This window comes from Poecile atricapillus, chromosome 1 (genome assembly GCF_030490865.1).
Source record: "Poecile atricapillus isolate bPoeAtr1 chromosome 1, bPoeAtr1.hap1, whole genome shotgun sequence".
Taxonomy (NCBI): domain Eukaryota; kingdom Metazoa; phylum Chordata; class Aves; order Passeriformes; family Paridae; genus Poecile; species Poecile atricapillus.
The window spans coordinates 73,110,487-73,126,103 of NC_081249.1; the positions used below are offsets into that span (position 1 = coordinate 73,110,487).

The 15,617-nt window shown below is 41.8% G+C and overlaps 1 protein-coding gene and 1 long non-coding RNA gene across 4 annotated transcripts in view; one reads left to right on the forward strand and one right to left on the reverse strand.

The window, feature by feature from the left end:
- Positions 1-10,600, reverse strand: part of ZC3H12C (zinc finger CCCH-type containing 12C) — a 45,401-nt gene extending 34,801 nt beyond the window's left edge. Inside the window, exon 1 of one of the 2 annotated variants that reach the window (XM_058843918.1) lies at positions 9,471-10,600. In XM_058843918.1, the coding sequence (XP_058699901.1) occupies positions 9,471-10,171 (701 nt within the window). In that variant the 5' untranslated portion in view covers positions 10,172-10,600. The remainder of the gene's footprint in view (positions 1-9,470) is intronic. The other variant, XM_058843928.1, reaches the window with a different exon arrangement.
- LOC131581537 (uncharacterized) lies at positions 9,559-14,860 on the forward strand. Of its 2 annotated transcripts, none has more exons than XR_009278108.1 (3): positions 9,559-9,663; positions 10,624-10,820; positions 14,798-14,860. It is a non-coding gene; the product is annotated as an uncharacterized LOC131581537 (long non-coding RNA). The 2 variants fall into 2 exon arrangements; XR_009278109.1 differs by lacking the exon at positions 14,798-14,860 and adding an exon at positions 12,626-12,718.
- The last annotated feature ends 757 nt before the right edge of the window (positions 14,861-15,617 follow it).

Genomic DNA, 15,617 nt, shown 5'->3' on the forward strand with positions numbered 1-15,617 from the left:
ACCACACTGAGACATAGCACCTGGAATGAAATACATTTTCTGAAGCAGATTTTAATTTTAAAAGTGAATAGTTTTGATCACGTGACAAAAAACCCTCCACTATGTTTACCTAAGAGGATGATGAAAAAGTCATTGCCTCAGTACAGTAACTTACAGATATTCATTGTAGGCATGGATTCCTAAGCTGTGCTCCTTTCACAGTGCCACAGAATCACTGAAGCTGGAAGAGACCGCTGTAGGACATCAGGTCCAACTCCCCTACTCCAGCTGGGCCATCAAGAGCCAACTGCTGGACCCTGTCCAGACAGCATCTGAACATCTCCAAGAATGGACACTCCTCAACCTTCCTGGGCAGCTGCCAGTGCTTTGTTATCCTCACAGTAAAAGTGCATTTCCTAATGTTCAGAAGGAATAGCTTGTGCCCACTGCTTCTGGTCCTGTCCATCGGCACCGCTGAAAAGAGGCTGGCTCTGTCTGCTTTGCACACTATAAATACCTTCAGGTATTTATTGCATTGGTAAGAAACCCACAAGCTTTCTCTTCTCCAGGCAGAACAGTCCCAGCTCTCTCAGCCTTTTCTCCTAGGGGAGATGCTCCAGTCCCTTCATCATCTTTCTGGCCCTTTATTAGACTCACTCCGGTAACTCCATGTCTCTCTTCTACTGGAGGATTCAGATTTATCTCACCAGTGCGAAGCAGAGGGGAAGGATCACCTCCTTTGCCATGCTACAGCACCCGTCCTAGCACAACCAGCCCACTGCTGGCTGCCTCCAGCACAATGACATACAGCAGGCTCAGGGATTTTCCCATCTTTAAGTGGATGCTCCAACTCAAGTGTGGTTAAACCCCAGCACAAACACACAAGCCACTGTAACCACACCTGCACAAGCACACCAGGGTATGCACACAGATGGACAATCACAGATATCTTGTTTCCGAGAGCAGTAAGTCACACGGCCAGAAATTCTTGGGGGGTTTTTTGGGAATAGATACAAAGTTCTACTGGAAAGTGTTCAGTGGTTTGCAAGACAGAAAGCACTGAAACCCCCTTCTGCACTAAGGTGGCTGTTCAGCAACTGCTCTCATCAACACCATCTTATAAACTTCCAGTGTGAAATCAACTGTCCATTTCTGCAACAAATGGGGAAAGCTTACTTTAATATTTAATATTTAATAATTAATATTTAATATTCAATATTTAATATTTAACTTATTTAATATAGTAACTGTTTATTTTTAAATTTTATTATTTATGAATTGATGCAGACACTGAGATACAAAGCATCCTAGGGAAGAAAAAAATTTCCATCAATACATACATGTTAGATTTGACCTCCTCCCACTTCCAGAAAGAGTCACATTGTCTGGATGCTTTCTAAGCATGAAAATTTGAACTGTCTAATTACTTTTCCCTGTGACAATACTGGGCGGCCGGACAATGCCTACAACTATACAAAGTGTATACCATCATGCTTAGCAAAGTACTTTTATTCAAATTTGTTCTGTCAGAAGAAAATCCTCTAACAAAACTAACACGGTTATGTGAAAAAAAAAAGTATTCTCTTCACTTAAATACACTTAGCTACTCAACTTAATATCTTTTATCTGTGCCACAGACTATTGTTAAGAGTTTGAAAGGTTTGTCAGAGGAAAATAGGCCTCTCAAACTGTCTAGAGACATGGCCAGGTTGTGTTTCAGGCCATGTTGCTGGCAATAGAACCCCATAATCTCCAGGGTTCCTGGACACAGTTCAAGGTGTTGGTTGGACTCTGTGTCGCCCTAAATGGCCTCACAGTGTTATGCTTATTTGAGACACAATTCCTATGCCTGTACCACACGGCTGCAGTTGTCTTTTTGGCCTGGAGCCTTCTGCAAGAGAGCTGCCAGCAGCAGATTTTCTGCACAACTTTCAGCCTTGCCATTTACTCTCTACTGGGATGAAAGAGACAGAGAACATGTTAAGGTTCAATTTTTTTACCCGGATTTAGTAAGCTAAGAATCAGGGAAGACAGGGATGATCATGTCTTTTCTCGAGACACACTTAGAATGCAACTGCTTCTTACTTTATGAGGAAGCTTTTAATAGACCTGAGAAGAGGCAACAATAGCCAGATCTCACAAAAAGTATGTTACTGTAGCTGCAAATCCAAGTTCCAAATTAACTTGGATTCTTGAAATGAAAGAAAATAGCTGCACAGAAGTCTATCTTATTACCTGTCATTTAAGTATAGCTTTTCTTCAGATTTACTGTATTTCTGTACTCAGGAAAGCCCATGAGAAAGTCTCCACATACATATATGTATGGGATACATACAGGCTTTGAAATCCTAGTATTTTACACATTATAAATGTGTATAAATTTTATACATTAATAAAACAGCTTGCTCATGTTTAGTAACTTAATACAACAGAAAGAGACAAACTGTGTTAGCAATTTCACATAATTCTTCCAGCTATTTGGAGTCTCAGAGTCATTCTGAAGTCGGAAGTTTTTTAAAGTAATAATCAATATTGCTGACAAAATTTTCTTGTATTTAGTTGAAAAGTCAGCTAGATTTTAGACCTGTGAATTCATGCACACATTTCTTTAATAAGGCTGACATTTTGAGCCCCCAGCACTCATACTTTGCTATTCAGAGTCCTTTCATAAAGTTAGATCTGATAAAGATGTGCAAATGGGAATGCATCATTCAGAACTGGTGATGTTATTAACATTTAGTATTAAATTAGTTCAGAAGGAATCTCTGGAGGTCAGCTAGTCCAAGAAACCCCCACTTAATACAGGGTCATCTACAGCAGGTTGCTCTGTGTCTTTTCCAAGTCAATTTTTGAGCATTTCCAAGGCTGGAGACTCCACAACTTCCTCAAACAACTTCCCCAGTGTGTACTTATTCTCATGGTGACATTTTTCTTCATCTTCAGCCAGAATTTCTCACTACACCTTGCTAACTGCTGCCTCTTGCCCTTTTGCTACATGCCTCCAAATAGAGTACTTTGTCTTCTCCAAACAAGTTACAGAGTTAAAGACAGCAATAAGATCCCCCTCTGTCTTTTCTTAAATAAGGCTGAACAAACTCCACTCTCCCAATGTCTCTCCTTGTTACACAATGTACTCAGCCCCCCAATCAACCTGGTAGCCATCCACTAGACTGGTCCCTGTAAGGCAGTGTCTTCTGTCCTTTAGAGACCAAAACTAGACTCAGTGCTCCAAGTACCATCTCACCAGTGCCAAGAAGAGGTAAATGATCACTCCACTTGGCCTGATGGTGACGCTCTTGCTAATACACCCTATTTAGCCTTATTATCTATTTCTGCAACATCATCTTACATTTACCAAGATATGAGGCTTTACTTTCCACAAAAGGATCCCATGTCAGCAGATGAACTAAACCCTACTTACAATGCCCACTGGAGGCATGTTTTCAGTCTGCCCACTACAAACATTTTCTCGTCAGAGATCACACAGACTTAATGATAAGTGCATTCAAGCTGAACATGAACATTTCAAACTGCTCACAGAAGTAGCAATGAAGATCAACTTTAAGGTGATCATGCTTATTTCACACTAACAAATTTGCTTATCCGACGCTCCTCTTGCAATATGTGTATATATCAAAAGCAAACTGATCTGTAACATACTAATGTCCAAAATTTGTCAAGGCGTTCCATGTGAATTATACAGTGCTACCACAGCCTTATAAAAATTTGGAACAGCCAGTTTTATGAACAAATTAGATGGCAGACTACCACCAAATACTGAACAAAACTTTAGGGAGAGACCATGCACTGTACCAACATCATTAAAACTTATCAAAGAACAATTATTCTCACCCCTGGAAAAAACTGTCTGCATAATTTCATGATGCAAACACAGACTAAATCTCTGTGAGATCTGTAGTTTAGCTTCTCCTAAATTATCAGGCAAGGGTGGTTTACGAAATTTCACTTATGAGCAATGCTCAATTCAGAGAAGACAGCAGAGCTCACACAAAAGTTGTGATTTTGAATGAGTCCTGGCAGTAAGGTCAAGTTCCAGGAAGTGGGCACTACCTAAACACATTTAGCCACACAGTCTTTTTCTGGAACCAGATGAAAGTCCCATCAATGTATGCATGATACCAGGTGTTATTTTCTTCTGCAAAACAGCTACAGTAAAAAGCTATGAAAAGACAAGTGAACAAGTGGCTGGGGAAACAGCAGCTGAGGCAGAAAACTCTGATTTTAATCTTTCACCAGAAAGCATGGGCTGTAGTTTAGAGAACTAGAGAACTTAGAGAAACCCAGACTGTAATCCCAACCACGACAGTTCCAGAAACTCTAATGAGTCCAACTCACAGCTCGTCAAGGACAGCAAAAGCCGAGTTGGCAGCCCAGCAAGAATGGCAGTACAAACCCCAGAAGCAGCTGCTACAGAGACTTGTGAACCCAGGTGCACAGCCCTGGGCACTTGTACATCACAGCCCTTCCCTAGCCAGGACAAACAATTTCCAGAAGTGTATCTGGCATTACACATAGCATGTATTGGAATTACTGCTGAAGGAAAAATCATCTGAGGTTTCCAAATTAGCTGAATGTTTTAGGGGGGAAAAGCCTTAGGGGATGCTGCTGCAAGCTATGAGTGTCTAAGGCTCTCCACTAAGATAAAGTTGAGATCTCCATGAAAGTGTTTATGGCACTTCTTATAAGAGAACTGTCTCTCATCAAGAATGAGGCCATGCATTGAATCTGGAAAGATCAGATAACTCAGCAATTCAAATATTAGCTTTACAGCTGACAAAGGACTGACTGAAGAGACCTGTTGAGAGTCAAGTCAACTATAATGGTAACTATGAGAGCGGAGAGATGAAGAACGAGATACCAGCTATTTACATTAACAGTTTAAAGAATAAAAGTAGACTAGAAAAGCAGCTTCTGCTACAGGAAATGCAATCTGTCGCTTTTCCAGACAATCTCTGCCAAACCACCAAATTTCATTAATCCTAAGATAAAAGGTCTAAGTCATAGCAACACTGAAATTTTCAGTTCATCACAAAACTTCAAAGCTTCATGGTACTGATTCATTGATTTCACAACTTAGCACATTACTTCTTACAGCTCATAGGGGAGCACGGCTCACACAAATGGTCATTTAGGAATTATCATGTGAGTTTCTGTCAAGCAGTAAAGGGCTCAAGGATTTTACTCTTTAAGATGTTCCCCAGACTCTGAGCTTTACCTTCTCACAGCAAGCAAAATGCTTTTTGCAATAACCTGTGTCGCATTTACTGAACACCTCCAGCTTCACTGATTCTCCAATCTCTAGCACTCCTCTGCAACTTTCAACCACCTCCCAAGACATTCCTTTCATACCAAAAGAAATTACTCTATTTCTTCCACTGGGAGGATTAATAACATCCATTAAACTTTTCTGCACTCCCATCCACTGAATGTCTTGCCCCTCCCTCCTAACTGCCCACTCTTTTCTCAAAATACCAACTTCTCATGAAGTAAAATCCCTCCTCCTGAATAAAGCTTTAGTTTCCTCATTATCCACCCTGAAGAAAACTGTAATTTTAAGAAAGAATACATTTTAAATACTTTGTATAATACTGCAGAAATTTTATGCAAAGAACATCTTTATCCTGAATTTAGAACCAAATTACTTTGATCTAAAACAGAGGCATTTATGAGCACACAGAAGGCTTCTACATTTAAAGGACAGCAGAACCTAGGATAGTCTAGCATTCTATTCTGTATCCACCTACCTGTAAACACACACATGTACATCTAAAGTGTATAAACAGACGCCCACCCTCCCAGGGAGGAGGATGACGTATGTCAAATTTTAAAGCGTTACACTGGCATCATAAATCAAGCAAACATAACCTTAAAATGGTCAAGCCATCAGGAGAGGTAGTCTGGTGCACGTTGTGACATAAGCCTGGAAGAATGATGAATCTCACAGTTGCAGAGGTGAGCTACATTAATCCCCAGGGGAAACTTTGAAAACGTCTCGTCTGGACCTTTTGAGTCGGGAAAGCAGAGTTGCAAGTCTTCAACCTGAGGTATACTTTCAAAGCATTCTCATTCTGAAGCTATGACTCAAGAATTAATGGAGCTTGAGTTTACCAAAGAGCTAAAATAATTCTTTAATGGGTCGTACAACATCCTAGCAGAATGTGAAAGTCAGTGTCAAATGTCAAGCCCAGCACTTTGTGCTCTGCAAAACGCAATTTGGATTTCTGGTAGTGCAAGCTAAGCTTTTCACATAAGACATGTGATCTAACCTGAAGTAATCAATCCTGATAGGTAAAAGAGAAAATGCCTGGTTCATCTAAGCAGAAATCCCCAAGGTTATGAAAACCTCTGCCAATTTCAACTCACCACTAAACTTGGTAAGGAACATGCTTTTTGACAGAGCCTCAAGCTGTTACACAAAAACATTTAGCGATGAAGAGCTTTACAATGAAAAATCTCCTCTAGCTCTGGACATCTGCCTATTCCACAAGACATACAGAGGGGAAAATAGAGACACTTATAAAAAAATTTTTTTAAAGAAAAAGGATGAAGAAAAATGAGTGAGGGAGAGGGGAGGGGAGGGAAGAGGGAGTGAAATGCCTCATAACTCCACCAGGAAGGCAATTATGAGCAGATTACAATTGATTTTCTATCTATTTTCTAACTAAAATAACTACAGTTTGAGGCCAGGAAGTAAGAAAAATGACTCTGATTCTTATTACACCATCTCACCTCTGCTTTTTTTATGGTCTACTTTTAACATATAATTTAGCAATTAAAATGAAGTGTCAATTCTTTCAAGCATAAAAATATGGGCTTGTTCAATTAATGGGTTTCTTGATTCAAACATATGGTAGAAATAGTACATTTATTATAAATATTTAGCAAGCTTGGAGACGTGAGGCATTTTACACATAACTATACATGATAAGAGATATAAAGCACTGCTCTACAGCTTCAGTCCCTTCATAGAAACAACTCACTGCAATCCTTCTACAACATCAGCTTCTTACAGTAGCTCAGACACAGTTTTCAGTACCCCAAGTCAAAAAACAAAGTGCAATCATTTCAGTCATTAATAAGGCTGCTGGCTAGCTCCCATGGCAACAAACACTATGGAAATGACTAAATGATGAAGTATCTTTTGAATAACTTAGAAAAAACTTATCTATGACTACCTAGCTACATGTGGGACATTGTTTCAGAGAACAGCAAAAGAAGCAGTTTTACATCACACATTTTCTACCCTTCCTCCTAGATACTATAACCCTCTCTCCCACTTTTTTACTACTGTTACACCCCCTGAAGCACTTCCGTTTTTAATAATTATTTAAAATACAGATTATGAAGAGATCCATCACCGGAGGCTGAGGCTAGCAAAATCCAGATTATGCTTTGTTTTAATTGAAAAATAAAGAACAACCAGGGGGGGAAAGAAAAAAGAGAAACTCTTGAGACTCTTTAGTTCTCAAGGGCAGAATTTTTTTAATAACTGGTTTAAGATAGAAGTTAGGAAGATGAAGCAGAAAATACCAAACAAGATTTTATGACTCCTGTCATGGAAGAAGTCAAACTAAATCACACATCTCTTTTCTACCAAATGGAGTTGCTTAGCTGTGACCATTTCTGAGTACAATAAAAACTGACCTGAGCCAAACAAGTTCCTCATTTTACTTCACGCTGACTTTGAACTGCTTTTTCTCCAGCTTGCTAAAAGAGTATTTTCAATTGTATGTAGCATGTATAAGACCTCACAAAATAAAATTTTGTAAGGTTTTTGACCTACCCACATAAAACTGAACAGTAAATGTATAGTCAGTGGGTTTTATCAAGTATCTAACTGCATTTCCAACCTCTTCAAGTTTCACCAACTGCAAACCTAGTTTTCTTCAAAAATATCAACAGCTCTTACACTGTTGGAACGCCAACAATGTTTTTAAAGGTTGGTACAACCCAGAGAAGGAGGCAGTGAAATAACTGCAGTGGAGTGTTGTTCAGCACAGCAGTCAGCATGAAATGCACAATCTGCACAGATGAGTCAGGTCTGGATAATCCCTTCATGCTCTGTCAGGTTGAGAGTATGGTGTTTGTTTTTAAATTGCATACCTTCAATAAACTCCATTTCTCTGCATTCACATTTTAAGACAATATTTTTTAATGTGTGTTTTGATTTGCAGATGTGTAAAAATACTGTTAGTGGAGTTCTGTCTACCAGGATCTCATAAATAATATCTGCCATTTTAAAAGGATTGCAAATGGTAATGGTAATTGCAGCTCCACTGGGTGACTGCTGCCCAGAAGTCTGGTGTAGTAATAAAGGTGTAATAACCATGGTGAGATTTGTAGAGAGATTAAATACTTCAAATTGGTTCAACTACATTCATTAGGGAAAAAAAAAAGAAAAAAGTAAGTTTTTGAATTTTCAAGAGTAAGTGGTCTAATTAATAAAGAAAGAAGGGGGAGCAGGGAGAGAGAAACCAGAATTTTTTCCCCCTAATTCCCTAAAATAGTTGCAAATGTGTTTTACACTGACATAACAAATTCTCTTTAAAATGCCAACATGCTTGAGTTCAGATTCATTCATGACAGATTACACTCTGCTGAAGTGTAGTATCACCCTGGAGCATTGCCAGTTAGAAAATTCAGTTCACTAAGATATATCTAATATAATCCTTGAAGAAGTCTTACTGTCAGCTCACTGGCTTGCTATATAGGCAAATGCTATATGGTGAGGACACAGTGGAAGTACCCTACCAGTTTGAAAACCCAGACGTACTTGAATGGTTTATTTTCCTTCTAGATCAAAAGACTGTGCTACTGCTATCTTAAGTATGTTCTTAATTGCATAACCCTAAGAGCCGCAATTATGAGTTATGTCTCCACTTTGCAAACACAGATCAAGAGGACAAGACACAGTAAACACGACATTTCAATACATCTGTTGTTCAAGAAATGTGGTGTACCGTTCCGTGGGATGGATTTACTTAACCCAACTTTCGGCAACACCATCGCTTAAGGGCTGTTTGGCCCTGTCAGAGGTACCAAACCAGAGCCAGGCACGGGAGTGTGAGACAGGGCCAGGTCCGGCCGCACAAGGTGTTGCACAAGCACAGCCCGGCGGAGCTTCCTCCCCCAGGGGCATTATAAAATAGCGTCACCGCTCCACAAATACAACCCTACGTGCCCGGCGCTATTCAGACATGCCTGCAGAATTACGCCCAAAGCACACAGGTGATTGAAAATTAATTTTTACGAGAAATTACGACTTAGAAGCCACAGCCAGACCTGAGAATGATGAAACCAAGACTTATTACGGTTCGGTTAAATAGAGCAAGCCAAATTACACAGCCTGTCCTCAGACACAAAGCAGAGGGAATAACTCCACACTTTCCTCACAGAATTATTAAAAACAAAACATCCACAGAAACAACCCCAAAGTTAGAAGCAGGGGAACGGCAGGGTAGGTAGAGTACCTGAAACAAGTTTTAAATTCCTTGTCAGGCTGCCGGTGGGCGCGGGTACGCGTGTCCCCGGGGCAGCCGCAGCTCCGGCACGGCCGCGGGCGGGGCGCGGCGCAGCGGGCGGGCCAGCCCGGCGCTGGCCAAGGGGGCACGGCCGCCCCCGCCGCCTCGGCCCGCGGCTCCCGCCGGGGTCGGCAGCGAACAGGTCGGGGAAAACTTTCCGGAGGGACGGGGCCTGCCGAGGTGCGGGGCGACCCCGCCGGCCCCTCGGGGCAGAGGGCCGGGGCTATCCGCTCCCTCTCCGGGAAGCGCCGCCGCGCCGCGGCCTCCGCCGCCCGGGCGACCTCCACCGGGCGACCTCGGGGAGGCGCCGGGGGCAGGGCCGGCGCGTGTGTCAACACGGGGCCGCGACTCCGGCCCGGCCCCGGCAATGGGCGGCGCCGGGGCGGGAGCGCGGCGGCCGCGGCCCGGCGCTCACCCGCCGCCATCGCCGGGGCCCGCCCGGGGCCTCGCAGCCACCCACCTGCAGCCCGCCGGCAGCCGCCGCCGCGGGCGGGAGGAGCGGCCGCAAGGTCGCCTTCACCTCGCCTACCGCGGCGCCGACACCGCCCGCATCCCCCCGCGGTGCTGCGGGCGGCGCTCCGCGGGGCCCCGCCGGGCCGCCCCTCGCCGCCTCCCGCCGGGCACGGCCAGGGCGGGCGGACGGGGGGCATTTGGTGCCCGGGCGCCACGAAACCTGGCGGGGGAAGCGGCCGGCCCGGCCTCGGCAGCGGCCGTGGACGGTGGGCAGCCGAGGGACACGGCTCAGCCCCCGCGCCGTGGGTTCCCGCCGTGGATTCCCGAAGGTTGCCGCGGTGCCCCCCCTCTCTAAACGCCGCTACGTTACCGGCTGGGGCCAGCGGGGAGGGCCTGGGCGGCGCGGCCTGGGCAGCTGGTCCTCCGGGCCGGCAAAGGTCCTGCCGCCATCAGAGAAAATCTCCGGGTGCTGACGGGCGCTCGCTGTGCAAGTGTCCCTGTGCCCCCACCGCCCCGGCTGTGCAGGTGGAAAGAGGGCGGTCGGAAAGCTTTTCGCCAAGGATCACGAACTCCCTTTGTGACAGAGTTGGTAGAGACCTTAATTTCCGTCCCGTGTTCTAATTACGAGATGTTTCCTCCCACCCCGCAGTTACTTTTATGCAGTTGAAGTAATCTACCTCTCACCATCCCACCCAGCCTTCTGTGCTTCTGCCGAGGCGGCTGAGCGCCAGGAGCTGCTTAGAAGATATGAATGAAAGTCTGGTGTTGTCATTACGGCTTGTAGCTGATGGAGCATATCGTATACAAGATAAGATATACAGCCATTGCTACTCACAGGATGCAAATGTGTGTGTGTATATATATATATATAGATATAGATATTTAACTGTTATCTGCTCCTATTCTACTATTGGAATTTATAAAAATCTCTTCTGGTACCCGGCAGAAAACGGGCTAAATTTAAAAAAAATTGCATCCAATTTACACAAATTCTACACAGAAATATGAGCCCAAAGGGGCCACTTTTCAGGGATTATTTTTTCAATAAAATGTGATTGATTTGCTTGGATAAAAGACTGTGGAGGCAGAGGGCTGTGTTGCTTTCCTATATGTTTCCACAAACCCTCCCTGTTAGAGCTCACATGTAGCCTGTAGAATGATGGCATGATTTTGTTTGTTTGACTCATTCATTACAAAGTCTGTTGAATTTTTCAGTGGATCTCATCTCCATCCTAGGCATGAGTTTGGAGGGTTCAGTTCATGATGCAAAAGGCCACCTCTATCCCTGGGTTAGTTTACTTAGCTGTACAGAAGGAATTTGATGCCTCTACTTAAAAAATTAAAAAGCTTCCCTCAGTTCCCTCAGTCCCATATGCTGATGCTGTTTCAGAGCCAGAGTGGTGTCCAAATGTGACTATGAACATTAATTTAATAGAGGAAATCGGTGAAAGCAAGATGAAAGAATGACACAATTGCAGTGCTACTTTGCTTCTTATTATGGAAGCCTTTGCCGTTGATTGAGGAGCATATGAGTCAGTTAAAAGCACTACAGTGCTGGAGAAAATGATTCTCAATTATTAGAATAAGAGAGAACAGAGCAATAAGGAATTGATTTTAAAACTACTTAAATTACAAGAATTTCATATTAACTTATTTTTCTTAGTATACTATAGCTTCTCCTGAGTTTGGCTAAAGGGTCTTTTTTACCTTGTGTCCTGTTTAGAAGATCTTGTGATTTTGTAAACCGACAGTACATTGTGAGTGATTAAAACATGCCACTCATAGGCATGAGTTACATCTGCTCAAATGGGAAGGCTACTCAAAATGAAGTGAGCTGCTTGCTGTCACTGCAGTGCTTGTTGGTAAAACCTCATTTCCTCCTTATTGCCTTAGGAAACAACTTGCTTCTCAATTAAAACAGGAACAGGATTCTGACTTGGGAGCCAGAAACCAGGATTTTTTTGTTCTGTGACCACACACCCACGACATAGTAATACTGCTTTTGAAGGAGGGGTTGTAAGTGTTAAAAGACTTTCTTGGGGTAGGACAGTCAGAGGCTGGGGATTTATATGCCTTCAGAACTTCCTGCATCTCCTTCTTCCTTCCCCATTGTATGTCCCCAGTCATTCCTACATCACTGTTCTTCAGGTTTTGCTGAAACTCAGGATTTCCGTAGTTTCTTTGGGACTTTCACATGTTTCACAACACTTTCCTGGACAGCTAATGAAAGAAAAAGTAATTAATAAATGAGAACATTCTCATGGGATTAGTCAGTACTTAAAAGTAAGAAAAGGAAAAATGGGACCAGGTGCCCTCTTTGGAAACCAGAACCTCTTCTGTTTCCAGAATCTGTATTGGCGTAACTACAACAAAATATAGAATAGCAAAAGTTCATAAAGAATACTTTTTCTGTAAAACTGATCTCCTGTATTTGTTAACTCTGATTTCCCTTCTGTCTTCCTTACCAATCTCTGTCAAGTCAAACTTTCATTAACAGCTCTACATCAGTTATCTCTCTTTTTAGTATAAGAAATGCACATTCATCTTTTCAGAATTTCTTTACCTTCTCAATTATGTTGTGCATTTCAGCTATTTTCCATTACTTGAATATTTTCTGCCTCAGACAGGGAATGGCTCTTTTATTCCTTCAGTTGTCCAATGCACTGGCCAGCCCCTGTAATTGAACCTACTCCTCACCCTCTCAGCCTGGGAAACCTGTGTTTTGCGCTTCTACCCATAACAACCGGCTTCTAAGGTAACCCCCCAAACTCTCTTGATCTGCCTTGTGTGAGAGACTATCAAACATGCCAGAGCAGATACCTGATTTCAGCATAATGTCTTCAGTATTAGTGCCTGTTGCTTTTGTCTTGTTAAATAACTGCTGCTTTACTTGAAGGTCCTGAACATTAAGTGTATTTCTTGTTGGCTTTCTGCATTGGTTGTTTGAGTACCTTTGGCAGGTAGACACTTATCCTTTCCTAACCTAACCACAGTTACGGTCCCTGATTCCAAACTGACATCCTTGAAATATCCAGAGATATCCAGATGGTTTGTCACCTCTGTGTTCGCCTTCACCTGGCATTATTTTACCTTTTTTAGCCATCACATTTTGTCCAGATATTTTTCATCTGAGAGTCTTGTGCTGCTTCTGCCATTATTTGCGTGGAAAAGCCTACGTATTTATATGACAAAGCTGCTACAACAATGTACATTTTGTTAATTTATGTTACCACAGCAACTGAGTTATGCAAAAATGTAGTGTTTCATTGTTTGGTATTGCACTTTGGCATTCTGATAAAGAGCTAGGGGAATGTAGTCCGTGTGCAGCTGCTGTGGAGCTGGGTCTTAACTAGGTAGATAACCATGCCTATTGAGTAGGTATCAACAGCTGCTGTGAAAATGGGCTTACCAGGTAGGATCCTGTAGGAATCTAAGTCCAGTTCTATTCAGTTCTGTGAGAAATTGCAGGCATGCTGGAATAGGGGATTAGGATCTTGACAAGTAGAAAATGGGTCTAGAAAACATAAGACACAAGTTGAGGGGACAAAAGAAAGGAGCCTAGACAGGTATAAAAATTTGCACAAATTCAGGAAATTAACAAGGAGTGAAAAAGTAATCTTCCAGAAAGGAATCTGGAGTCTACGATAAGTCACAAGCTGAGTATGAGTCAGCGATGTGTTTTCCTGGCAAAAACAGTAAGCATTCCAGGAAGATAGAGATGTGGGGAGAAATCTGTGGGCTCTATGCAATATTGGTGGGACATCAGTGGAAGGGCTAATTTTGTACACCACAGCTCAAGGACTATGTGAGCCATCAGGAGTCAGTGCAGTTGGCAACAAGGATGGACAGAGGACTGGGAAGACTGAGGAAGTTGGAGTTGTTCAGGCTAGAGAATAAAAGGCAGAACACAGACATGCTAAGACTCTTCATATACTTAAAAGGCCATTGCAAAGAGAAGGGGAATCATCTATTCTTAGGCAGGTAGGGTAAGATGTAATGGACTTAAATTGCATCAAGGAGAAAAAGCTTTTCTAATGGTAACATTAGTGAGGCACAGCTTTATCTCACAGGGTGTAATGGTGTCTCTGTTACTGGATGCCTTTAAGTATGTACTGGACAAATATTAAGTACTATTGATCTGGCATTGGAATTGGAGGATGGACTAAGTGACTAATCAAGGTCTGTTACAGACCTATTTTTCTGTGATTACATATAATCTGAGGCTTCTCGTTAATCATAATTTCTTTATCCAGTCCCATTGTACATTCTGTTTTCTTTTCAAGTCAGATCCCTGGTCATCTCTCTGTTCTCTGAAGGACAAAAGAGTGCTTCGTCCCTTTTTTCTTTCTGTATAGTTAAGGCCAAAGCTTTTCTCATTTTTTTTTGGTACCCCACAACATACATAAACTGATGAGTTACGTTGTATTTTACTGCTGAGAAAACTATTATAATTACACATGAGTCAAACTCATAATAAAAATTACTTAGATGACTGTTACATCCTATTCAGACATGTTCTACATAAACTGTACAAAATGCTAACATAAATCTGAGATTCTCTAGTCATATACTAGAAAAAATTACTCAGTTCATAAAATGTTACTGTTCCAGACTGATCTGAAATTCCTAATCCAAAATTCTCTGATCTGCACTGACAGGAACCCATTGAAGTTTTTAATGTAAACTGTACTATGTTACTTATTTTTTAGGCATGATTTGGTTTTGAAAAGTTTTGTATAATTAAAAAACTCCATTCACTTCTACATTTCAGTTTAAAATAAATAGCTTATACCAAGAATAATTGACATTTGTTTACTTGGCAGATCTGTTCAACAAGACACCATTTCTGATAGGTTTTGGGGTTTTTTTTCTCATAATGATTTCCAAGTAGGTATTACTTTTTTCTACAAACTTTTGTGTTTATAGCCTTAAATCTACATCTCTTTCAGAGCCATGTGTGTTTTGGGCATAAAGAAAACTGTTGTAAAGATTGCCAATGCTAAATAATTTATTTGCTGAGCTTTTAAACAGAATGCCCTTCAGAAGTTTAAACTTACTCTTTTTCACTGTAAGGACAACTTTACAAAAGAGTACAGTAATTTTATCCTGTCAGAGAATAAGAATTTTATTTCTGTAATGATTTTTATTAAAAATTAATAGTGTGCTTTTCTACACAGAGCATGTATTGCCCATGTACCTATGCTGATCCATATATTCATCGGTGATGGGGAAGAAAAGGTGAGGAAAAAAGTGACAAAATTTCTCTGTAATACTGGATTTCTCAAGGTTAAAAAAACAAAATTCTAAAATGAAGGACCATTGACTTAATGTAAGGCCAAGGATATTGGAATTGTAATGAAAATGTCAATGTGGACGAAAGAAATACATATTAAGAAAAGAATAGGAAGCATAAAGTATCATTATGCCATTATTTATGGTGCTCCAGTTTTTTAATGCCACAAGCACTTCCTGCCTTTGCATCGCAGAAGAGATACAGTAGAACTAGAAAAAAGTAATATGAATAATCAGGGATATGGGACAACATTTCCATGAGGTGTGACTGGACAGACAGATTCTTTAGCCTGAACAGGACACAGCTGATAGAGGGTATGAAAGGGATCTGTAAACCAAGGATGGCACAAA